The sequence below is a fragment of the Cyprinodon tularosa genome, unplaced genomic scaffold (assembly GCF_016077235.1).
Source record: "Cyprinodon tularosa strain WSP-4 unplaced genomic scaffold, ASM1607723v1 ctg699, whole genome shotgun sequence".
NCBI classification, from domain to species: domain Eukaryota; kingdom Metazoa; phylum Chordata; class Actinopteri; order Cyprinodontiformes; family Cyprinodontidae; genus Cyprinodon; species Cyprinodon tularosa.
Genome location: NW_024039450.1, coordinates 182,069 through 208,867, shown reverse-complemented (window position 1 = coordinate 208,867; position 26,799 = coordinate 182,069). Strand labels below are relative to the sequence as shown.

The following is a 26,799-nucleotide window of genomic DNA, read 5'->3' as shown; positions in this document are numbered from 1 at the left end:
TGGCGCTACATGTGTTTATGTCTACTCATCTCACCCAGTGATATGGTTCTATTTAGGCTCAAAAGGACTATTAAAGCACTATTAAAATGGATGCTTGGAGTAAATAGCCTTATTTTCTTAGAATCTTCTGGTTTTAGTCTTTCTGATTTAGGCATATAATGGGTCTATGTACATTTAAAGAGGCAAAGTTACCCAGCAGCCATGCAGAGGTTGCGACTTTCCTTCTGGAGAAGTAACTTAAATGTTTTTTTATGCTTTAGCATGGTTGGACATGACAATCAGCTGGCAAACAGACAACTGAAGGTTGGAATGATAGTGGGCTTCCATGATTGTGGGTAAGTGGGTTGGAAGAATTAAACTTGTAGTTATGTCCTTTGACATTTCCCAAATTATGAATGTTGATCTTCAGATTAGGCTCAGAAATAGTTTTACAGCCAAAATAACTCCATGCAAATGTGGCTCAGATGCAGCTCAGCAGAGTTCACATCTGAGGATTAAAGTAGTTTAAGTGGCTGAATGTTACAGCAGCATGCTTGTTGTAACATAGTTGAAAGAAAATAATGCTTTATCCATAAGAATTTTGAGTGTTGGTAAAGATTTAGTTTGTTAAATCCCTGTTTTATTTATAAATTTTGAGGAAAATGTTCAGGAGGAACAAAATTTCAACACTTAGAATACAGAAAGGGCTATGATGAAAATGTATCCAATCTTTATAATATCTGGTGCAATGTTTCGGACTTTGGTAATTTCAAGTTTGCAGATGAACATGACTCAGAGTTAATACCAAATAATAAGATATAAAAAAAAATAAAAATAAAAAGATAAATAAGATGATGATTGGCAGAACTTTTCCTTCACCAAAACTGCTGGGACTACATTCAGGAACAAACTGTTTCCTCTCTTCCTTCTAATTAGCCTTGGCTGGCTGTATACTGGTCTATGCTCACAGTTTGCAGCCCACTGATTGCTCTCCTCAGCCTGAAGGCTAAGGACAGTGGAGAATATTGCATGCCTCTTTCCACATCTGCTTGTGTGCAACCAGCTGTGATGGCCTCTAACAACCAATAACAACAGTAACAACTGCCATTATAAAGGAACAATAAGGCACCACACATTTGAGAAAAAATGAAAGCAAAATAACTTAATCAAAAGAAATAACAAAAATACTTGTTTAGGAAGGATTTTCTTGACAGTGAGCCAGATTGTAGAGCAATTAGGCTGTAACTCCTCTGCATGAGTCACAAGTGGGTTAGAGGGGGAAGAAGGCTGAGTTTGGAACAGAAACCATCTGGTTTCATCCTCATTACAGAGAACGATGCTCCCAGCTGACACTACGTACAGGGCACCCTCTGATCCCGTTGTCATGGCAGTAAAGCTGTAGGATGCCAGTGGACGGTTCTATATTTTTCTTCATGTATTTAAGTATTTGTACCACCTTGAACCCTTTCACCTTTTGTTGTGTTACAAACATAAACCCCAGTTTATTTTAATGACATTCTATTTGATTCAATGCAACAAATAGTACATATTTCTGAAGATGACTTTATTATTTTATGGATTTAAATCTGAGGAGTTTCAACCCCCGGAGTTAAAACTGTAAAGCATTAAAACTGCACGATTGTTTTCTAGGTATGTCTCCACACAAGGATATATAGCTACAGTTAATATACAAAACTTTTAAGTGTTTAAATAGGAAACATTTTTGTGAATGCACAAGGTAATATACTGCTAATACCGGTATATTGAAAACTTTAGTTAAACTGTTAAATTCATGAATAATCAATTAACGGAAAAGGTAGCACAATTAACAAAATATTTCCTGGTTTCTACTAGGACATTTTCATTTTTTAAAACATTCTTCTTACTTTGAAAAAAGAGACATTAAGATTTCTGCCTATTTCACTAATCAAAATACCTCAAGTCCTCCAAAAAGGACAGAGATTGTTCTGAAAATCTATTTTCCTGTCCTGCCACAGTCTCTAAACCTGTTCCGGTTTAGAAACTGTGGCAGGACAGTTTGGGATGATCTGGGATCATTGAGGTTAATCTTTCTCCACAGTCTCAAGTCTTTTACAGCCTCTAAAGCTACTGAAGCAAATAACCCCAACAACATGATACTACCACCAGCATTTGGAAATGCTATGTTCAGGGGGATATAGATCTTTCTTTTTACCCCCAAAAATGATCTATCTTGACACATTTTAACACCTTGTGTTTATAGTCAAAGTTTGCTCAGAAAAATCCTGATGTCTCTTTGCAGACTTTATATAATCAACCAAACACATCTGTGGTCAAAGAGGATCCAAAGCATGATGCTCTGGCAGTTATCTACAGAAGTATTTTCAAATGTGGGCGGACAGTTTCTGTTTTTTACCAAGTGTCTATTGACACAAGCATTGATAAGTACAAAAGTGTCCAAAATAATTATTTAAAGTGAGATCAGAATATCTACGTAGATCAATTGTTTAATTTACAAATGTATTGCCAGAAAGGCCAAACTGATCCAGTAGAAGGTATTCATGGGCCATAAAAATATTTTCTCTATATTTTTGGAGAAAACTATTTTTATTTTATGCATTTACTGGTGTTTTTTGTGGACAGTAATAAACTGAACACAAAATAGTTCAAGGAAACACGCCTGATCTGGGTATAGAAAGGATCCGTAAATCTTTACTTTAAAAAAAGAATTAATTGTCATATTTTGGACTCTACAATTTTTACACCTTGGAAAATATTTTTTTTGTATTGTTAACAGTTAGACCAGGATATGGGTCCATGCTTTCTGAAAAGACCTTCTGCGTTTGTTAAATAAATGTATCAAGGTGTGCTTTTGAGTAAAGGTCACTACATGATTGTGGTCCTGTTTATGTAGTGGCACTTGAGTGAAGCTTTTGTTGGTTTAGCTATTTACAGAATTATATTTTTCTGCATGTGTTTTGTAAGTAAGTATAACTATCAAATTTGCAGAATCTTTTGAATTTGCTGTGAACTTATGTATTTATACATGTATTGCCATTGTATCTTAACGCTACCTTTTTAAATAGGATAAAACAATCAGATTAACTGTTATCAATCGATTATTGAAACAATTGTGAATTCATTTAGTAATCTGATATTTTTTGTGTAACAAACTCTCTATCCAGAACTCCTCGAGGGACTTAGCATTAGCTTCACCTGGTTTAAATTCTGTATAAAATCTTTTTAGGGCATTTTTGCGCTATCTGAATATTAATCAATTTATGTATGAAATATTCAGCAACATTGCTTAAAAAAATGATTGTTAGTTGGAGCCTAAATTTTAATATAACTTCTCCCAAAAATCTAACAGCCACATGTGGCCCCCACATCTGCACCTTGATCCTTGAAACCCTTGATCTAGATGATAAAAGCAATGAAAAGATACAAACGTTTGATTCAGTGGAGGCTGGTGAAAAATATTTTTGGTGGGGCTGATATAGCCTAGTGTATGTCTCCAACTAATCCAGAATAAGAAATCAAATAAACAATTGGAAATTAAATACAATTTAACAGTAATGATTTAATTTACTATATAATAACAGTAACAGTGATGATTTGGGTCACTGTGACGGGGTTCTTTGGCCTCCAAGAATCCAGGCTCAGTCGGGTTACCGGTGTTGGTGATTTATTGTGCTCAAAAACTCAAAACAGGGTGCAAAAGAAACTAAATATATACAAGATACTCTGGGCCTCAGCCTCCCTCCAGTTACCAGCAATGTAACAAAGAAACAGAAAACAAAAATGGCCGCTCTTCTTCCCACAGCCCTCATTAAATAGTTTAAGCCCCTCCCCTCAGGCTCTCTTATTTCTGATTTCTTCTCATAAATCAGTTTTGTCCATATATTACCTCCACAAACAATTGATATACAAAAACAAATAATTTTTACAACTTAATTCCTTTACACAGATTCATTGATTTATTCAATTACACCAAACTTTTAAACATAAAATAAAAAATCCTTATTTATCTACCCGTTTGCCCGAAGAACATCCCTGTTGTAGGGTATGAAAATTTCATGTCATGGTTATTGTGACTGTGATGAATCCACCTCCTCACTTAAAACAACCTCCTTAACGTTGCGTGCCATACACACATTCCTGTTATACTGTGCTTGTGAGGACCAATACACTCGATAAATAAGGATCTCACCGAATTTGGTGGAAGCTGCATCTCGCTCGTTACATTCGCCATTGTCCCTCTAATTGTCTGCACCTGTGCATTGGGTGCAGAAGCCTGTTAAAGGGCAGTATTTTCAGAGCCCCAAGACCATACAATTCTGAGACGCTGATTGGCTATTAAATTATTAAATTGACCTAGAAAAAGTACATGGATGGCAGATTCTATGCACTTGTGGGGCAGTCTAATCGGAGCCCCAAGAAAGAGACGGTAGGAGTCTGTCTGTGGAAATCCACAAATGAATGACAGTAGGTAGGGAAATGTAGTTTATATAATTTGTTTTGCTTATAGGTACACAATCTAGAGAGTAAAACTGACATTTATGAGTTAATTTCTACAAATATATTTTACGTTTCTCTCTTCTTATAAGGGAGGGTGGTGCCCCAGTGCCCCCTATGGGCCGGCCGCCACTGGTTTGATTGACGATGTGAAATGTTGGTTCTTGAATTTCATTTCAATGACACAATTTTACTCACATAGCTAAACTGTATCTTTATCTATTTAAAGGAATAGTACACCCAAAACATGATTAGCCTTCATTTTCTACTCACCCCCATGCTGAACAACACTCTGGAGTACTTTTTTGATATCTCAAATGCATCTGGAGATCTGGGAGGCTTCTTGCTGTCTGCTGACATTCAAATAATGGAGGTCTATGGCGCCCGAGACAGAAAGGTCCATAAAAGTCCACAAAAAACGTGTCAATATTCCTCCATACTGCTCGTCCAATGTATTCCAAGTGTCCTGAGTGGGTAGCGTCCATAATTTACTCGAAACCGCGGCAGACCAAACCAGATGAAAGTGCGCATTCAGCGTCTGCTCTGCCGATAATGCAAGCGTAGAAGAAGAAATGTGCTGTTTACCTGTGCAAAGAAAGAAACAACGAAAGAAAAATGTCTGAGGACTTCAGTGTTGAGGAAGAGCATGAGTTCTTTGCCGAGCTGAATGCGCACTTTCGTCTGGTTTGGTCTGCCGCGGTTTCCGTAGGCTCGTGAACTCGCTTTTAGGAAATCCTATACACTACTGTTTATGCTCTAAAAACATTCTAAATGACTTAATTTCGAGTAAATTCTGGATGCTACCCACTCAGGACACTTGGAATACATTGGACGAGCAGTATGGAGGAATATTGACACGTTTTTTGTTGACTTTTATGGACCTTTCTGTCTCGGGCACCGTAGACCTCCATTATTTGAATGTCAGCAGACAGCAAGAAGCCTCCCAGATCTCCAGATGCATTTGAGATATCAAAAAAGTACTCCAGAGTGTTGTTCAGCATGGGGGTGAGTAGAAAATGAAGGCTAATCATGTTTTGGGTGTACTATTCCTTTAAGGAATGTATCTCATAATTCAATGTCTAAATAAAAGAATTGGAGATTGGTCTTCTCTCACCGTGAGAGATCAAAACGAATACATCACAAATAGACAAATGTAACTTTCAGAATAACACAACCACCCAGTTATTAAAAAATCAATTAGTGATGAAGGCGATCAGAAACGCAATTTGCAAATCAGATTGTATGACAGAAACCAACATTTAGGCCATGTTTTCTTTGTTTTACATTTATATAAAGTGTTTTGCAGAAGAATTCAAAGCCCTTGGTGCTCTGTATTTTAGTTGAATTTTATGTTATTGACAGTTTTCCTGAAGAAAAGAAGATGCTCTTGCTTGGTAAGGCATAATAAAACTCTATGTCTTAATTCTATACAGAATTATATTTCTTCTGGAGGCTTTATTTCTTAAGCTGGTCAGAGTCAATGGGAACATTGGCAGAGTTTGATACAAGGCAATCCTAAAGAAAACAACAACCAAAACTAATGTTATGATTCATGTCTCTCCATGTCAGGTTTATGTTTTGGATTACAATCAAGTCTTCTATTCCTTCACTGATAGCTAATCCCATAGATTTAGTGCACCTCTACCATGCCTGGTTGTCTCCCTGCTCTATTAAAGCTCACCTCAGTCTCCTTGTCTTTGCTTCTCCTGATTTCTTGTTATTGACTACTCTTCAAGTCAATTGATTTTCTCTTTTTTTTTTTTGCCTTGCCTGGACCAATGGTTCAGGATCCCCCAGGGCATCACAGACCCCAAGCCTCAAGTTGGAGATCACAAGATGGTTTTCATATAATTGTGATGTTATCCCTGAAGTACATGGAGGGCCAAAAAATACCTCAATTGACAAAGACATAAGCAAATGTGATATTGATTCATGTATTTATGTAATACATGATTGAAATATTAAATAAATTGTAAAATGTGCAACTGAATAATTAAAAATATACTTAGGATTATGACTTAAATAATAATATAATAAAAAATTATTATATATGCAAAAAATGCCCTGAAAATAAGTGCAATTCAAAAAAAATATATTTATAAATAAATATGAGGGTATTGGATGTATTTTTTAGGTGGTCACCAGTCACCCACATTCTGCCCTTGGACCTACAATCACTTCCTGCTCATCTAAATCTGTATTGTTTATCTGCCTCCCTGTGATCATTGCCTGTTTTTCACCTCAGTTTGAGATTTTGCTTAAAAGATCCGATTGAAAACGAATCGTATGTGTTGCTATTGGCCTTAAGTTTGAAATCGTAGAGGTGCACTTATTTATTTGCCCAGTCTAATTCTCACCACCCACATGAGCCGACGGCGCTTCTCTGCCTTCCAAACATCCACACTCTTTGACACCAATGAAACCAGTGCAGCACAGTTTTCCTAATAGTATTGCATTTGGATTGGACTTAACTTCTGTTTTTTTTTATTTTTTTTTATTTCCTTCAAGCAACCACAGACATGGGGCCAAATAAAATGCACACCACACTTTTCAGATATGATTTGTATTATTAGACAGTCATGAACTGCTTTGTGTTTTCTATACAGAAAAAGCTTTTCAAATACAAGGATGTTTGTGGTTATCATGTGATAAAAGTTTAAAGGGACTTAACACCTTTTTCATGGTGTTATATATAATTGTTGAAAGGAAACAACAGATACAATAAAAACACTGAAGAATCTAATTAGTATTTCAACACTCATGCAGCCTCAGGTTTTTCCTCTTTTACATGACAGAACAGGTAAAGCCACAGCAGTCCTTTAGCAGTGATAATCCAGTTTTAGAAAGAATTGAATTCGATGTCTGCTGGGATTTGGTAGCAACCCTCTGATCTTGCACGGCACCTGAATGAGACAAAAAGATGGAAAACACTTATACTTTATAAAATCCAAAGCTCTTTATCTAAAGAATGTAACTTCTTGTAGCACTGTTGGATCATTGCAAAACAAGCAAAAAGTAATAATAATGGTGAATGTTGCTGATTGAATAACCCACAGGAAAATACTACTGCTAGCACTTTGCTCTTCTATAATATAGCTCATAAGACATGTTTTAGTTTCTAATCCCAGCCTCAATTTAGTTTGTATTTTGTCTCTAATGTTTCTCATGTGTTTCTCCTAAAATTTACTAGGAGAAATAAAGTGAGACTTTGGCTTTGTTCGAATCTGGCTGCTCCCATTTGTCGACTGATTATGTCATAGCGCGGTGCCATGGCCTCTTTGGATTCGAAGACTCCTTTGTATGCGGCTGACAAAATGCAGGCTTCTTTTCATCCGTTTTGAAGGAAAGGTCCGCTGTATCCTTCGTAGCCTTGGATATCCAATGATTCATTGCGAGTCAAGGCAAGCTGGCTGCTCCGTGCTCAGAGGAAAAAGGGAAATGGAGCTGAGCAGCTGTGAATATTCTAAGTACAGTTTAATTTAATACAAGTATGGGAATAGTTTTGTCAAAAATTAATGAAAATATTTGTTTTAAATGGTTATTGAGCCAGATATGTTTGGTTTTATCTGTCCCAATGCAAATAGGTTTGGCTGACATTTAAGCATAGAATCCAATATCTTTGCAGTTTGGGGATTATAATCTGAAACATGCAACAACCGTAATGCCCCTGAAGCTCCTCAGAAATGACATTATCGCAAAAAACAGTAGTGAGTCGTTCAGCATCCATTCTTTGCTGGCTTTATGAGTTATCTGTCACGGTTGCTAGGCAACAGAGCAAATGCTGAGTGAGGGGTGGTGACACCTGGAGAAGGCTGGACCTGATGGAATCTATAGCTGAACTCTTCCAGCCTCCTTATTTTCACTGCGTTTGAAGGACTTATTGCAGGTAGACTGGGTTCTTTGGAGGACGCAGCCGCCAAAATCAAACACATCCAATAACATTAAAGTACAGTAGTCATAGTTGAGATCTAAAGGAGATATTTAGCAAAACTTCAATTTACACACACAGATATTCACATTTTGGTGTCACATTTATTTCATAGTTGCTTAGGAGAAGTACATGAAACATTTTGGAGTTAAAAAGTGTGCTTCTCTTGCAGCAATAAAACTGCTTAGTTTGGGTTTCTTTGTCATCATTGTGATACTTTATAAAAAATTTCATGCTAATGATAATGGTAAGTATGATATATATTGCACATTGTTACTAGAAAGATTAGGACTTGAAAGGATAATTGTATATATTAAACTTGAAGGTACACATAGGAAAACATTTTTTGACATTAACATAATTTCATGGTTTAACAAAAACTGATTTCATTCTGGAGTTTATTTCTACATTCCCTGTTCAATACCTAGATTGATATTATAGTTTGTTGGTCTTTAGAAATACCTGCTTCAGCAGAGAAGAACTTTCATCTATTCATGATTCCCATTAAAAAAAAAACATGAACAAAAAAACCCCAAAAACATTCCTTCAGGGACTTTTAGAAGGAGAATGTAGATCTAAATGAGCTTTTTTAAGTTCCACTGATTGTTTTCAAGTAATCAAATCTAAGTTTTTATGCTATTTATAATATATACAGATGAATGCCCTTTAAAAAACAATACAACATTTAAACCTCAACTTAGAAGCAGAATTCAAGGGTTTCTTTAACTCACCTTTTTCAGCCAAACCTTTGGGAAATTTTGACTGTAAGAAGGCTGCCATCTCCTTGTCTTCCTCTAGCTCTCTGGGGAGGACAATATTTCCCTGTTATTTATAGTTATAGAACATATTTTCAGTACTTTTTTTGATGCATTTCATAAACTAAGACCTCAGACTGGATTGACACATTAATTCTGTAAGAACTGCATCAGCACAGCTCTTTTTTTTTTCTCCCAATTTGCATTTTGATATCTGTGGGGAAATTTTCAGGAGAGATGGCCTCTGCATCTTACCAGCTGACACCCCAGTTTATAGAGAATGAAATGTCAATCAGAGTTATTAATTTCCCTCTGCTGCCAGACACAAATAAAAAACAATATGTGTGATAAAGAATTGATTGTAGCAAGAAATGTAAGGCAAATCTTTTCTTTCTATAGGAAGCACCATGTAAGTGATATAACTGAAAGAGCTTTGCAGATGCAATAAATTATATTAAAGAAACATTAAATCAAGAATAACATAACAAATGCACCTATTACTCAATAAACTGTACATCCAAATCTAATTTCAAATAATAGAGAAGCTTTTGCTTTTACAGGAAATCTGCAGAAAACACCTTGATCTTCTGTCTGATAGATTAAAGCAGCCAGCAGGTTCTGTGCATCTCAGGTAAGAAGGGGGATTATTTCAGAGTTGAAGAGGATACTGACTTCCCCTATTAACGTCTGGTCCCAGCAAACAAGTAAACAGTGTGTTCACTCTCCCATTGCTGAACTGGAGACATATATCTAGGCCCAAACAACACCAAAGTGATACATTTTATTTTCTCCATGCTAGTCAGGACTCAGCTGGCAGCATGTTGGATGGTCCATCTATCTGATTTTTGTTAAATAGATCTTAAGAGATAGTTCCAACAATGAAAGTTAAAGCATGCAAAGCACGTCTTTGGTTTTTTAAAGATTTTTCGCTTCTTATGAGTCTTACGATTCTTTCTTAATTTAATGTTCTTTTGGAAAACAATAAATGCTGTAATTAGCATATTTAATCTAATTGAGAATAACTTTTTCCCCTACTCTTACCAGTAGCTATCTTGGTTATCTATCTAATACAGCCTCAATGTCGGAAGAAGCAAGACACACCAATTTGTCTGAAATAAAAGCTAAAGATTAAACCCTGAAGATCCCAAACCAGCTGCACCTTGAAATTCATCCATCCATCCATTTTCTAACACACTTACTCCCAAGTGGGGTCACGAGGGGTGCTGGTGCTTATCTCCAGCTGTCAATGGGCGAGAGGCGTGGTACACCCTGGAAAGGTCGTCAGTCCATCCCAGGGCAACAAAAAGACAAAAAACCATTCACACACCACACTCACACCTAAAGAGAATTTAGAGAAGCCAATTAACCTAACAGTCAGGTTTTTGGACTGTGGGAGGAAGCCGGAGTACCTGGAGAAAACCCATGCATGCTCAGGGATAACATGCAAACTGTATGCAGAAAGATTGAACCCAGAACCTTCTTGCAGCAAGGCAGCAGTGCTACCAACTGTGCCACTGAGCAGCCCACCTTGAAATCGTGTCTGTGAATGCCACCATAAAAGGATCTAGATCCAGATAAAGTAGTGCTGATGGAGTCAAGTCTGCACTAGTAAAAAGCTCAATGTTTTGAGAATATAAGCACAACTCTTACCTTGATGAGTGTAGTTCTCTGATTTTGAATTATGTACGGCACTGAAGGAGTGCTTATACTGATCTGATCTAAGGGCAACATGTAAAAACTGAATTAAAGTGGCTCCAGATTGAACCTTTGAACAAATCCACATGGGACAGAAGCCCACATTGTTTGCTCAGTTTTATAATGCAGAATAATATCAAATATATCAATGTTCGATCTATCAAAGAGCAAAAAAAAATCCCACATATTTGTTTTTAAAGTTTATCAGTAAATTACATTTTTTATGATCAACTTTATTAAATGTACATTTCAGACTTATTGATACAAAAAATGAAAGGTTTGATCCATCATTTATAAATTAAAAATAATTTCAAAAGAGCGGTTAGAGGATCTGTTGAAAAAGGAGTGAGAACGAACAAGTTTTAAGAGAAAGGACAAAAAAAAAATGAGCTGCTTCTCCCTCTCTTACAATAATGAGGCCATCATGGTATAAAATGGCTTCCAAAACATTAGCATCACCTATCTTGTCAAGTGATGATAAGATATGTTTCATAGATAATTTTATAAATACTATTTTTTATAAATACTAATTTATTAAAGGCCTAACTTTTCCCAGTCCCATTCGAATGTCATGGCGATCTCTACTGTCACTAGTTTGTCAGCTCTGCTTTGCCGTAGCATTAAGATGTCTGCCTTATATATACACTCCCCGGCCACTTTATCAGCTACACCTGTCCCATTGCTCGTTAACACTTCATTTCTAAGCAGCCAATCACATGGCGGCAACTCAGTGCATTTAGGCATGTCGACATGGTCAAGACAATCTCCTGCAGTTCAAACCGAGCATCAGTATGGGGAAGAAAGGTGATTTGAGTGACTTTGAACGTGGCATGATTGTTGGTGCCAGAAGGGCTGGTCTGAGTATTTCAGAAACTGCTGATCTACTGGGATTTTCACGCACAACCATCTCTAGGGTTTACAGAGAATGGTCCGAAAAAGAAAAAACATCCAGTGAGCGGCAGTTCTGTGGGCAGAAATGCCTTGTTGATGCCAGAGGTCAGAGGAGAATGGCCAGACTGGTTCCAGCTGATAGAAGGGCAACAGTGACTCAAATAACCACCCGTTACAACCAAGGTGGGCAGAAGAGCATCTCTGAACGCACAGTACGTCGAACTTTGAGGCAGATGGACTACAGCAGCAGAAGACCACACCGGGTGCCACTCCTTTCAGCTAAGAACAGGAAACTGAGGCTACAATTTGCACAAGCTCATCGAAATTGGACAATAGAAGATTGGAAAAACATTGCCTGATCTGATGAGTCTCGATTTCTGCTGCAACATTCGGATGGTAGGGTCAGAATTTGGCGTCTACAACATGAAAGCATGGATCCATCCTGCCTTGTATCAACGGTTCAGACTGGTGGTGGTGGTGTCATGGTGTGGGGAATATTTCTTGGCACTCTTTGGGCCCCTTGATACCAATTGAGCATCGTTGCAACGCCACAGCCTACCTGAGTATTGTTGCTGACCATGTCCATCCCTTTATGACCACAATGTACCCAACTTCTGATGGCTACTTTCAGCAGGATAATGCGCCATGTCATAAAGCTGGAATCATCTCAGACTGGTTTCTTGAACATGACAATGAGTTCACTGAACTCAAATGGCCTCCACAGTCACCAGATCTCAATCCAATAGAGCATCTTTGGGATGTGGTGGAACGGGAGATTCGCATCATGGATGTGCAGCCGACAAATCTGCGGCAACTGTGTGATGCCATCATGTCAATATGGACCAAACTCCCTGAGGAATGCTTCCAGCACCTTGTTGAATCTATGCCACGAAGAATTGAGGCAGTTCTGAAGGCAAAAGGGGGTCCAACCCGTTACTAGCATGGCGTACCTAATAAAGTGGCCGGAGAGTGTATATTTATATATATATATATATATATATATATATATATATATATATATATATATATATATATATATATATATATATATATATATATATATATATATATATATATAAAATTCAGTTGAGATTATAGTTAATTTACATTTATAATATATAACATTTCTGTCAATACAGGCCTATAATCATTAAACTCTATAGCTTTAAGTAAAAAATGTTTTATATCTGTCAACTGACATGTTTTTGCATTTATAAAATACAGTCACTTGTGATAGGAAAAAGACTTACCGTATTTTCACGACCATAAGGCGCACTGTACTAAAAGGCGCAGTCTCAGTTATGTGTCCCATTTCTGTATTTAACACACACATAAGGCGCACCGGACTATAGGGCGCGTTTTTTATATACAGGTACATGTCCTCTACTACCTTTAAATACCTCTACTGCGTATTTTAAAAATACAGAGGGCCCAAAACTGAGTATGACTGTGCTTTATTCATGTATTTATTACAAAGTATTAATCAAACCTGCGAGCTGGGCATGAGACAGACACATCGCAGATGACACAGCGCTGTGATTACTCCTAAATTAACTTAAAATCCTGAAACCTGCCGACGGAATATGTTCGCTTTTATTGCCGGTATCCTGGTGCCTGCACTGTAAATTATTTAGATGAAAAACACCTGCCAGCCGCCGTGTGAGGCTGCTGTTGAAGGGATTTCTACTGTCGGTGTACCGCTGGTATGTGGGGGTCTGAGCGCCTCCGACAGAAATAGATAATCTGGATGAACTGACTGCAATTAAGTTTTCAGGTGGCCTTTCTCACTTAAAAACATATTAAAACTACTTTATTCCCACTGATCACAGCAAATATAGCTGCAAGATTTAGATTATTTAGATGAAAAACACCTGCCAGCCGCCGTGTGAGGCTGCTGATGAAGGGATTTCTACTGTCGGCGCACCGCTGGTATGTGGGGGTCTGAGCGCCTCCGACAGAAATAGATAATCTGGATGAACTGACTGCAATTAAGTTTTCAGGTGGCCTTTCTCACTTAAAAACATATTAAAACTACTTTATTCCCACTGATCACAGCAAATATAGCTGCAAGATTTAGATTATTTAGATGAAAAACACCTGCCAGCCACCGCGGTGAAACCAGAGGAGACCCGCCCAGAGGCTGCTGTTGAATTAAGTTTTCAGGTAGAAAAATAGAGCGGGAGCAAAACTGAGTATGTTTGTGCTTTATTCATGTATTTATTACAAAGTATTAATCAAACCCATCAAAGTCAACATCCTCTGTTTCTGAATTAAACAGCTGCGCTAAATCAGACATGCCAATTTCCCCTTCTTCGCTGTCAGAGTCACTTTCCGTGCAGCGCAGCTCCTCAGAAATAATGCCGGCTTTTGCGAAAGCTTGAACAACAGAGCCAGCAGACACGTTAGTCCAAGCATCTACAATCCATCCGCAAACGGTGGCGTAACTTGCCCGGCGCTGCCTTCCACTTATCCTGAAACTGTGGTCTCCGTCTGTCATCCATCACTCCCACGCCGCTCGCAGCCCTACTTTGAATGGCCTTTTGCTGCGCCTATACGCGCGTCAACCATTTACTTTGCATGTAAACTCGCTGCTTCTGCTGCACCTGCTGGGTCCGGTTCACACCGATGTCGAGCGGTTGAACAGCGAGCACAGCCTTAATTTGTTTCCCCATGTTTTTCACATCAGCTGTGAGATGGGCACGCACGGAGTTACATATTAACAGCGATGGTGATGAGTGGAAAAAAGAACACCTGGTCTCCTTACATTCAGCCACTCTTTCATCATCTCCTCAATGAGGTGGTCTCAAAAGTCGCAGTTACAACACACATAAGGCGCACTGCACCATAGGGCGCACCGCACATTTTGAGGGGAAAAAAAGATGTTTAAGTGCGCCTTATAGTCGTGAAAATACGGTAAATCCATTTTTTTTGTATTCTCACCTGAGCCTTTCGAACTCTACATCATCAACCAGGAAGTCTCTGGTTTCCACCAGCTTGTTTATCTGTTTCAGTAGCTCCTCCTCCTTCTCTCTGTCTTCTGTAGATTTGTCTATGTCTGTCAAACAGATAAAAAATTGACCTTAAAATCAGAAAACTACAGGCAATTCTGATTGATGAATTCTGATCTCTTGAGGGTTAGAGTGAAACTGGATCCCAAAATACTTAATTGATCTGTGACATGATCTGAAATGTTAAGACAGCAAATAGTTTTTTTTTATATATAAAAAGAAAATTAATGTTTTCAGAGGCTGCTACTGCTGTTATACTTAAATCCCAATAATATGAAAAATGACCCTTTTAGGTTTAACATTTTAAAGCATGGCATAATAAAAGCTGAACTCAAAGGAAATTAGAATGATGGCCTAGAATAAAGAGATGCTGACTCTTGAAGGTGTTTAAATTGTCAGTCATCATTCTGCGGTAATCACTAGTCACAAAAGCACATCTTCATAGGAGATTAGAACGTCTTTTCAGAGTAATGTGGCTGGTTTAGCAACAATGTGAGAAATTGTCACACAAAGCAAGATGAGATTGTTCAATGAATATGTTTTTTCATTTACCTGGAATCGTGACAAACTTCTGCAGCTCTTGTTTCAGCCTTGTAATTTCTTTGCAGAGCTGAATGTCATCCATCCTGAAACAAAAAAAGCAATAACTATGTTGGATATGTACAGAAAAAACAGAACAGCTTACCGCTGCTACAGCAGTTCAAACAAGTTTTTTTCATGTAAATTTTCCTCCTTTATTTGCAGTCAGGCATCAATTTTAAAGTCAGAGATGATGTAGAGTCATAGCTGGTAAAATACACTTCAATATATATATATATACGTATATATATATATATATATATATATATATATATATATATATATATATATATATATATATATATATATATATATATATATATATACATGTAAAAACACGTGCACAGTTTTTACTGAAAAATATCTTTAAACAGCCTTTTTAATTGACACTTTGCCACTAGAACATGGTTTGATGCACAGACTGACACCTCACTAGTTCAGTGCCGATGGCTCTATAAGCCTGAAGTCTATTATCCCTGAATGTAATTCAGGTTGGAAGTTCCCGAGCGGTTCTGGGGAATGTTTCGTCAAGTAAGTCCATGTTAAACGGGTTCAACCTAGCAAACAATCAACGCCCTTATGTCCAAGATGGACTTTGTGGATATTCAGAAGCGACCGGCATCCAGCTCAACTCAGACACTAATGACTCCATGACCGACTGAAATCAGACTGCAGCGGGTTCATGTCTCTGCAGTCTCAACATTAAATGTCGCTGAAAACTAAACACTGTAGCTTTAACGTGTTGCTAACCTTGATGTCAAAGAATATCCCACTAATCAAATTTAGAAAAATACCACCACAGTGGGCTGTGCCAAATAACATGTGGGATTAATCCAAATGTTATGCTGAATAATAAACTACAAAGCTTGTAGTCGAGGTCAGGATATGACATAATAAATTGTTAATGTAATGGTTATGGTTGTAAGAGAGGACGTAGGGGACACATACAGACAATAGGGAATAAAAGACACTGAGATGCTACTTACTACCTTTGAGACTTTGTCACACTGTCTTCCTACTTCCAAATCACAAAGTAAATATAAATCACCATTATAGCCAAATAAAGGGATATAATGTAAACATGTACAAAGTTGTATCATTTTAACCAACACGTTAAACAGCAACCTGAAATAAAATTCTCTTCAGATTCTAACGTTGGATTGAATTATAAATCAGGTTGTCTCTTCAAGTCCTTAAACCATCACTTGTATCTGCTGCTACCCCTCTCAGTGAAGTCACTTATGTTCACTGCGTGGCACACAGAACAGTAGCAGCTGCTGTTCTTGGAGCGTTAGCATAAGGTCCTTCTGAGTCCTTAGCCTTACCAAAATGAACACCAAAAACAAAAGTATACAAAGATAAGACAAAAAAAAAGAAAAAAAACTAAATCAACAGACACTACCGAAGAACTGAAAATGTGAGGGCTACTTTTCTGGAAAATGAGACACTTCTGCTCAAATGATAGGATCTGATTGAACGCTTGGCACATGTATTAATACGTCATGATTGGATCTTTTTACTTTGTTTCCATGTAAACAGAGATTTTAAATTTCCGATCAACCAAGATTGAGATCAGATCAGGGAAATTTTTGCGCATGTAAACGTATGTAATGTTTTAAAGAGCCTCCCACAAAAAGCTTGATTTCAGTCCAACGGAAATTTTAGGGGCAGAGGTCAAAATGTGTGTTTGTGAACAAGCTAGCCTACAAAATTGACTTAATAACTTCAGTTCTGTTTGGAGAAAAGGACTAAAAATGCATCAAACAGCTTGTGGAGAGAAACCCAACACATATGATTTACTTCTTATCTTTTAAAATGCTATTCTACAACATAGGCAACCAATTATTCTTATTATTACTTAATTAATTACTTCTCCAAGTAATAATTTAGCAAGCAAGAACCAATCGAAATAGAAAAGGGAAGTCTGCTCTAAAGGCAGGGAGGCATAAAAATGCTAATGTGTCTCCCTTTAGACGGTTTGATTCCAAAGTAAAAATCATCCAATGCAGATTTTTCTAAGGCTGATGCCGATTATTTTGACATCAGTCTGACCTCCGATATGTGTTAGTGATATTTTTTGGCAGATTCTTAGAGCCAATAATTCCTTAATCGACAGCAAAGAGATTTTTGCTGTCCTTGCCAGAAACAAAATGCTAACATTGTAATTTTTATCATATAAATGGAGGAAGAAAAAAGCAATATCAACTTCAAGAATCATCCAAAAATATCAGTGTTGGATTTTTCTAATTTAGAAATAATCGTTATCGGCATCGACCTTAAGAAACCTGTGTGGGTCGATCTGTAGAAAGGAGAGAATAAGTGGTGCTACAGCTGCACACTGGTAATATAGACCTTTAAATTCAGATATGCTACCCAATACAACACCCTAATAAAAAAAAAAAAAAATAGGAAATAATTTTCAGGAGGGCATTTTTTAGGAGGAGGCTGCTCTGGCACCACCTAGTGTTTATCTGTGCACGTCCCTGCATGATTGCATATAATTTATCTAATACATACATATAAATGGAAAATATTAGAAAAATGTTATTTAGCAAGTCAGTTTGCCTCTGTGCTGTGCCTCCATTATACTACCTCCAACACGCTTCCTGATTGTCAACCGCCTCCAACTCCTCTCCCTGTTGCAGGATCTCAAAAATAATGAGGTCTCTGCAGAAAAAGAGCTCAATAATTAAAACAAATGAGAGGGCTCAGCCAGTCTGCTGCACTTTTAATAATTTTTATAGTTTATTTTGGCTTGGTGCACATGGCTGCACTTGCTCTTGCTTGTGAGCTTACTGATATATTCCTGAAGGAGCATCCTAGGGTATTCAAAGCATATCAACTCAATCTTTCCCAGTGCTTGAGGCAGGAAAGGAATAATAAAAGATCATTTAATGACACATATGCATGTATTGTCAATCAAGCTGATATCTCAATAGAAAGTCAGATTTTTAAGCAGAGGGGCATCTGCTTAAAGGGGCATTTTCTGCTACATTTCTTCTTCTCTCTCAAGGAGCTTGAAGAACTCAATATACAATTTGAAATAACAATGAGAACCAGTACAATTTCTACTCAGATTATTTAGAATAGGTGTTCCTTGTTTTGATATTTTATTCATTGTTTCAAATCATCACTGCATCTAGATACTGTACATATTTCTAAGTTGAAGCAAAAACCAGATGGCAAAATTTTATCCAATCCAATCCAATCCACTTTATTTATATAAGCACGATTTCAATAAACACAAGGTTTCCAAAGTGCTGCACAAAAAAGATAAAATAAATAAAAGTAAATAAAATAAAATAAAAGCACTGCCCGCACAGGATAAGAAATATGCATGTGTATACATAAAATCAACATGTGTATACATAAAATCAACACTCTACATGGTGTCGAAAGCCAAAGAAAAGAGGTGGGTTTTAAGAAAATAGGACCAAGTGATAACGACGTGTGACTTTTTCCACTACAATGTTTTTGGGATGCAAAAATATCACTCTTTTGAACACATAATGTTTTGGGAAGAGAAACGTTTTATTTCGCTGGGTCTAGCAAACCTGCCGGACTACTTTCGGCTTGACCAAAGCTGGACGAGAACTCTGCTCACAGGATGCTGCCAGGGGTAAGTCAGTGTGATTGCATGACACTGGTGATGGGGATGCCATACAGATTCATGTCAAAAATCCCGAACTATCCCTTTAATCAACCAATTCCATTATCCTGCTGGGTGGTTTCCTTAAACTGCTGAGGGAATGAATGGAGCTTAATGCTTGGTGGTCCTAGAAGAAAACCTGTTGTCTGCAAAAGACATTGGGCTTCATGGCAGAAGCATTCGTACAAACAAATTCCTTCTTAAATTGTCCGTACAAGTGAATTAGGGAGAACATTTTTGTATTCACAATTTTTATCCTATTTCTAATCTTCTCTGAAGTTTGAACAAATTTTGCGAGTCCTCCAGATGTGCCATGGGAGTCTTGTGCCATCAGTCAGCTGGAATCAAAACCTAGTTTTTCACTATATGACTGCATTTGTTTTACTCAGAAGCAATTGTCCATTTTATTAGGCTACATCATGATATTTAAGCAACTCTGCAATCAAAATTTTAATTTTATTTGCTGATGATAGAATCAGTCACTAAACCTGCAGCAGGCATGTTTGTATCCAGGAGTCTCTGGTTTCATTTGTCTTCATTTTTTCCTAAGAAAGAACACCCAGTGAGTTCTATGTGAGATCAAGCTACTGTTAAAATAACATCTGGAACTGAGAACAGATAGAAAGTTCAACACAGTAAGACTTGTACTCTTTTCACTCCATGGGAGCTGCTTGGCTGGGTTGTTACATTAAATGTGGGAATATTTGGGTTTGGGTCTCTCTGAACTAATCAAATTAGATTTTCACGGTTAACATTTTCATCTTGATGAGCTGTATGAGAGAGATGGAGAGCGTGATGAAGGGATGACAGACTTGGTCTGGAGATGTACACTCACCGGCCACTTTATTAGGTACACCTGTCCGACTGCTCGTTAACACTTCATTTCTAAGCAGCCAATCACATGGCTGCAACTCAGTGCATTTAGGCATGTAGACATGGTCAAGACAATCTCCTGCAGTTCAAACCGAGCATCAGTATGGGGAAGAAAGGTGATTTGAGTGACTTTGAACGTGGCATGATTGTTGGTGCCAGAAGGGCTGGTCTGAGTATTTCAGAAACTGCTGATCTACTGGGATTTTCACACACAACCATCTCTAGGGTTTACAGAGAATGGTCCAAAAAAGAAAAAACATCCAGTGAGCGGCAGTTCTGTGGGCGGAAATGCCTTGTTGATGCCAGAGGTCAGAGGAGAATGGCCAGACTGGTTCGAGCTGATAGAAGGGCAACCGTGACTCAAATAACCACCCGTTACAACCAAGGTGGGCAGAAGAGCGTCTCTGAACGCACAGTACGTCGAACTTTGAGGCAGATGGGCTACAGCAGCAGAAGGCCACACCGGGTGCCACTCCTTTCTGCTAAGAACAGGAAACTGAGGCTAAAATTTGCACAAGCTCATCGAAATTGGACAATAGAACATTGGAAAAACGTTGCCTGGTCTGATGAGTCTCGATTTCTGCTGCGACATTCGGATGGTAGGGTCAGAATTTGGCGTCTACAACATGAAAGCATAAATCCATCCTGCCTTGTATCAACGGTTCAGACTGGTGGTGGTGGTGTCATGGTGTGGGGAATACTTTCTTGGCAGTCTTTGGGCCCCTTGATACCAATTGAGCATCGTTGCAACGCCACAGCCTACCTGAGTATTGTTGCTGACCATGTCCATCCCTTTATGACCACAATGTACCCAACTTCTGATGGCTACTTTCAGCAGGATAATGCACCATGTCATAAAGCTGGAATCATCTCAGACTGGTTTCTTGAACATGACAATGAGTTCACTGTACTCAAATGGCCTCCACAGTCACCAGATCTCAATCCAATAGAGCATCTTTGGGATGTGGTGGAACGGGAGATTCGCATCATGGATGTGCAGCCGACAAATCTGCGACAACTGTGTGATGCCATCATGTCAATATGGACCAAACTCCCTGAGGAATGCTTCCAGCACCTTGTTGAATCTATGCCACGAAGAATTGAGGCAGTTCTGAAGGCAAAAGGGATCCAACCCGCTCCTAGCATGGGGTACCTAATAAAGTGGCCGGTGAGTGTACAGTACAGGTGTACGTGTGTATTAAAAGTAGATTTTGCAGAATGTTTTCTCCTGTTGGTTGATGGTGAACTTATACTAAGCATTTACATCATATGTTGCACTTCTTGCCTTCGTCAGTAGTTTTTATTGACTGTTTTTAGATCATATGATTTAATTTTATTTTTATTTTTTTTACTCTGTAACAATGCACCAGGTAATTTCCAGCTATTGTGATTTATTCCCTATTGCCTGGTTCTTACTGATCCTTTAATTCTGCTGCTCAGTTCTCAGTCAGCGGATACTCTACCTCCAAACCTTTAAAGTTTTTCTTCTTCCTCTTCAATGCCATTTCTGTGAACGAATGCCTTTTGACAGTGTGGGAATTCCACCTATATGGCATTATTGTGGAGATTAACATTTCTCTGGAACGGGCGCTCACTTATGCATAGCGTGCGTGTATGCATGCCCTAATGAGATGGCTGGGGCATGCTCCTAATGAGACGACTGGGGTATCTCCTCCCAGATCTGGACGAAAGCATCAATGAGCTCCTGGACAGTCTGAGGTGCAACCTGGCATCGTCGGATGAATCGAAACATAATGTCCCAGAGGTGTTCTATTGGATTTAGGTCAGGTGAGCGTGAGGACCAATCCATGGTATCAATTACTTTATCCTCCAGGAACTACCTGCATACTCTAGCCACATGAGGCAAGGCATTGTCGTGCACCAGGAGGAACCCAGGACCCACTGCACCAGCATAGGGTCTGACAATAGATGCAAGGATTTCATCCCAATACCTAATGGCAGTCAGGGTTCCGTTGTCTAGCCTGTATAGGTCTGTGCGTCCCTCCATGGATATGCCTCCCCAGACCATCAATGACCCACCACCAAACTGGTCATGCTGAATGATGTTACAGGCAGCATAACGTTCTCCACGGCTTCTCCAGACCCCTTCAGGTCTGTCACATGTGCTCAGGGTGAACCTGCTCTAACAGGGCGCCAGTGGCGGACTTGCCATTTCCGGTGCCCGGGCAGTGAGCACAGGGCCCACTAGAGGACGTCGGGCCCTCAGGCCACCCTTGTGAAGTCTGTTTCTGATTGTTTGGTCAGAGACATTCACACCAGTGGTCTGTTGGAGGTCATTTTGTAGGGCTCTGGCAGTGCTCCTCCTTGCACAAAGGAGCAGATACCGGTACTGCTGGTTGTGTGTAGATCTTCTACGGCCCTGACCAGCTCTCCTGGAGTAACTGCCTGTCTCCTGGAATCTCCACCATGCTCTTGAGTTTGTGCTGGGAGACACAGCAAACCTTCTGGCAATGGCACGTATTGATGTCCCATCCCGGAGGAGTTGGACTGCCTGTGCAACCTCTGTAGGGTCCAGGTAGCGCCTCATGCTAACAGTAGTGACAGTGACTCTAGCCAAATGTAAAACTGGTGCAAAAAAAGTCAGAGAAGATGAGGAGGGGAAAAATGTCAGTGGCCTCCACCTGTAAAACCATTCCTGTTTTGATGGTCGTCTCGTTGTTGCCCCTCTAGTGCACCTGTTGTTAATTTCATTAACACCAAAGCAGCTGAAACTGATTAACAACCCCCTCTGCTACTTACCTGACCAAATCAATATCCCAGAAGTTTAATTAACTTGATGCTATACTCTGATTACAAAGTGTTCCTTTAATTATTTTGAGCAGTGTATTTAGACTTAAAAAATAACTATTAAAACACCATCAGGTTGGATGCTTAGAGTATATAGCCTTATTTTATCATAATCAACTGGATTTTAGTCTTTTTGGTAAAGGTATATAACCTGACTATGTACCTTTAAGTTTAATGTAAAGGTCGTACATGTATCTTAGCTCCGATTCTCGCCGTACGAGGATGTCCCGTATCTGGTCAATCTTGAACAGCTCTCCTTCTATCTCCTCAATCGTGACTGTAGAGTCGGCCATTGAGATCACATCATCTGCTGAAAGGCAGAAAACAGGTATTTTTAGATGTATTTCTCTCGGATTAAATACACTTTTGCTAAATATGGGACTAGCTTATAAAACGTTTAAAGAAAGAAAGTCTTTGACCTTTGAAAGGTTCACTAAAGTAAATTTTTTCTAATACGCCTTAATTTCAAAAAGGTATTTCTAACTTCCTATTTACACTGCAACATATGGCCCATGCTAAAGTCAATATTCCTTAGGTAATACTTGTACCTCAGGTACAGCTTTGAAATATTTAAAATATCCTTTTTAATGAACTTTCAACTGCGCTAAATATTTCCAAGTATTTGGCCCATTGTGCAATTCCTATACCAACACATTATCAGCAGCATTTTCAGCAGCAACTCTTTCATAAGTGACTAAAATTGTTTCTTTACTATATTAAGAATACAAATCATGCTTTAAGTAAAAAAATTTAAAAACAAGTAAATAAAAAGAATAATTATACTGAAAAAGCCTATTCAGAAACAATTGGAGACTTCCCTCCACATTTTTCCAAACATCACTGAACAAGCAGCACTCCCTCCTGCAGTCCCCCACTCACCAGCAGCAGAGATGAGTCATCCATCCAGCAGAGCATTTATTGGCTTTTAATTATCTGACCTTGTTTAATTGGGCATAAAAATTACACTGACTTACTGGGAACAACAACACACACTAAAGTTCTGAAAGAAGAGTTTCTAAAACTGCCATGGTCATAGTTCAGAGGAGTGTTTTGTTGTTTTGCTTTATAAAAATCTGCATTTTGGCATTAACATGATGATCAAAACCTAAAAAAAATAAGAAGCATCAGACAAAATACCTTTTCGTAACAAATGAGGTTTCTCATTTTTTATTATCAAAATCAAAGAGTTAGATTCTGGTTATTCTTTCTAATATAAAAAGTAAAGTACCCTGGTCTACTAGTTTGGGGCAGACCAAAAGCTGACTTTACTTTTACCATTTGGTTCAGTTTGCTTTCAAATTGTAATTTTTGCCTTTTACCATCGGGGTCCTTCATGTAAAACATCTGTTTTGTATATCTGTGTTGTTTTTGCAGATACAAAATCATTTTAAGATTCAAGAGCAGCTCATTCAATGGAGATTTTGAGATATTTTATTCCTAATATCAGAACAGTGTGGAAGAGCATATTCTGCATTATGTTACCAGCAGTATTGAAATAATGACAGACAAAAAACAAAATGATTAATACCTGCTTAACAATATAGTTCAACAAAAAATGTAGCGATTTTCTGATGTAGCTTGCAAAGGGATCACTGAATTGTAGTTCCTAACAGTAAAAATACGGGAGCCAAGGCATGTAAATGCAGTGCAAACAAAGGATTTCAAATAAAACTCAAAAGGCCCTGTAAACATAGAAACACGATGGAGCAAATATAAAAACGTCACTAGCAAACACAAAAGTAGGACTAGCAAACAGGAAAAAACAACAACAAAAGGGCTAAAATCACAAAATTGAGAGTGGCAAAGTGGAAAAATCCTGCAAGCCAATTCAGAAATTAATTTTACATACAAAGGAAATTTGCAAAGGAAATATGCTGCAAGTAGCACAAACAACTGATGTATAATTCCTGAGTTAGCTCGTCAATTTTTTTCTTTTCACAGAACTTTTCTGATTGGATATTTTTATATATTGTTTTGTAAAAAAATTTTTTTAAACATTTAACTCCACACTGCTTTGGGAACTATTCCATTTTACCTTTAATCAAAATGAACTATTATCAATGAATTTGGAAAGCTTTTACTTATTTTTTTTTTTAAATAAATCATAATTTTCTGCTTTAAATTTTTGTAATAATGATTGGTTTATTTTCTAGACAGAAACATATTCATTTCTTAAACAAGAGAAATCTGCTAAGGGTAACAGCAAGTAGAATGACTGCATATGTTATGATTATAAAACCAATGTGTAGCTTCTGTTAACAAAAGCTATACGTTACTTAATTCAAATCATAACCTATCTAACTGTCCAAAAAACTATTGACAATTTGAGTAACCCTAAAGCTTCTGATCGATTCTTTCCGTCAACCAAATAAAAAAATTGCACAAGATTTTGATATTAAATTAATGTCTTGCAATAAATATCTTTTTTTTTTAATATATTAAGGTTATGTTTATTTTCAGTCTTGTTTTTTATGTAATCTGTTGCATGATCCTGGCTAAAGTCTGTTTTAAAAAAGATTTCTCATAAGAAGCTTGCTTTTGAAAATAAGAACTTGACTCTAGTACATGGTATTTACCAGTACAAATGAAGGTCACAGCTGTTTAGAATGAAAACTGTGCCATAAAATATCAGTTTGGAAATAAAAGAAAAGTCAGAGAGTATAAAAACACATTCATTGTCTGATGAGTAGATCCTGCAAAAAGGAGCTTCAAAGTGTGGCCCCAGAGCTTGGGCTCCTGTGTTTGAATTTGAGCATGAGGAAAATGTTTCTTGCCAGCAAAGGTGTTCAATGCAAACATATGTTTTATATATATTAACATATGATAGAATTATTACCAATAAATTAAGATCTTATTACTATTAGTTTATTAACACATTAATTTTGTCTGCTGTTGATGCCATCGTGGGACTAATGGGCAATCCTTAATCAATTATCAATTAATCAATGCGTTATTATCCTAAATTCTAATTTAATGCATTTAATAAAGATAACAAAACCAAATCTCTTGACAATAGCAGTAATAATAATAAGGTTTTCCAGAATAAACTCACGTGGTTTTTCCATCCCTCTTTGCAGTTCAGTTTTATCCAGCGCTCCATACTGTTGAGAGGATTTTCTAACATTTTCCATGTTTTTTTTTTGTTTTTTTTTGGTTAACTAAATGTTGGCTTTTTATGAGGCTGGAGAAATAATTCAAAGCTGCAGTCCGTGCAATAATCTCTGACAGACTCCATGCACTGTTCATATAGAGCAGAGCAGGCAGCAGATGCTGAAGCCAGTCTGCGCTGAGCCTCTCTTTCTACTAATCTGCGCTCAGAGGCGCCACCTACTGGGAAAATCCAGCACAAAATCCCCACAACACTTTGCAACTCATTTTAACAGGCTTTGAAAGGAGATACAGCAGAACAGCAATGAATTACCAGCCTTCTGCTTCTTCATAGCTTTTAACCCAGTGTTTTATATCACTGAAGTGATTTTGAATTTCAGTATTATGGCATTACCATTTCTCAGCAAACCAGAGACCTAGCAAAATCCAAAAAGTTAAAAAAGATGTTTAACACAAAGGTTGGTAATTCTCACTTTAATCAGAGATGCATGGTGAACCTCACATATATTTTATTTTCTAATTTGATTTAAACAAACATTAGGCTGTGTCCAAACATCTGCCCTAACCCCTATCTATACAGGTGCTGGTCATAAAATTAGAATATCATGAAAAAGTAGATTGATTTCAGTAATTCCATTTAAAAAGTGAAACTTGTATATTATATTCATACATTACATACAAACTCATATATTTCAGATGTTTATTTTGTTTAATTTTGATGATTACAAATGACAACAAATGAAAATCTCAAATTCATCATATCAGAAAATTAGAATATTACTGAAGACCAATAAAAACAAAGGATTTATAGAAATGTTGGCCAACTGAAAAGTATGAACATGAAAAGTATGAGCATGTACAGCACTCAGTATTTAGTTGGGCCTCCTTTGGCCTGTATTACTGCAGCAATGCGGCGTGGCATGGAGTCGATCAGTCTGTGGCACTGCTCAGGTGTTATGATAGCCCAGGTTGCTCTAATAGTGGCTTTTAGCTCTTCTGAATTGTTGGGTCTGGTGTATTGCATCTTCTTCT

At 37.8% G+C, this 26,799-nt stretch overlaps 1 protein-coding gene across 2 annotated transcripts; it reads right to left on the bottom strand.

Annotated features, from left to right (window-relative positions):
* Positions 1–7,020: 7,020 nt before the first annotated feature.
* On the bottom strand, positions 7,021–25,873 carry zgc:171844 (uncharacterized protein LOC100151763 homolog). 2 transcript variants are annotated; one of them, XM_038268224.1, is made up of 6 exons: positions 25,712–25,873; positions 22,849–22,969; positions 15,303–15,376; positions 14,683–14,797; positions 9,133–9,203; positions 7,021–7,376 (listed from the first exon to the last, which is right to left on the bottom strand). In XM_038268224.1, the coding sequence occupies exons 1-6, from the start codon at positions 25,788–25,790 to the stop codon at positions 7,258–7,260; spliced, it is 579 nt and encodes a 192-aa protein (XP_038124152.1). In that variant the 5' UTR covers positions 25,791–25,873; the 3' UTR covers positions 7,021–7,257. The 2 variants fall into 2 exon arrangements, with proteins under 2 accessions (XP_038124152.1, XP_038124153.1); XM_038268225.1 differs by having other exon boundaries at positions 22,849–22,966.
* Between the last annotated feature and the right edge of the window lie 926 nt (positions 25,874–26,799).

Excerpts from the sequence above, each read along its gene's own strand:
- zgc:171844 (XM_038268224.1), bottom strand. The coding sequence starts at position 25,790 with ATGGAAAATGTTAGAAAATCCTCTCAACAGTATGGAGCGCTGGATAAA. Across the intron at positions 15,377-22,848 it reads GAATCGGAGCTAAGATACAT|GATGGATGACATTCAGCTCT; the intron begins GTACGACCTTTA and ends TTTTTGTTTCAG. Across the intron at positions 7,377-9,132 it reads CAAAGGTTTGGCTGAAAAAG|GTGCCGTGCAAGATCAGAGG; the intron begins GTGAGTTAAAGA and ends TGTCTCATTCAG.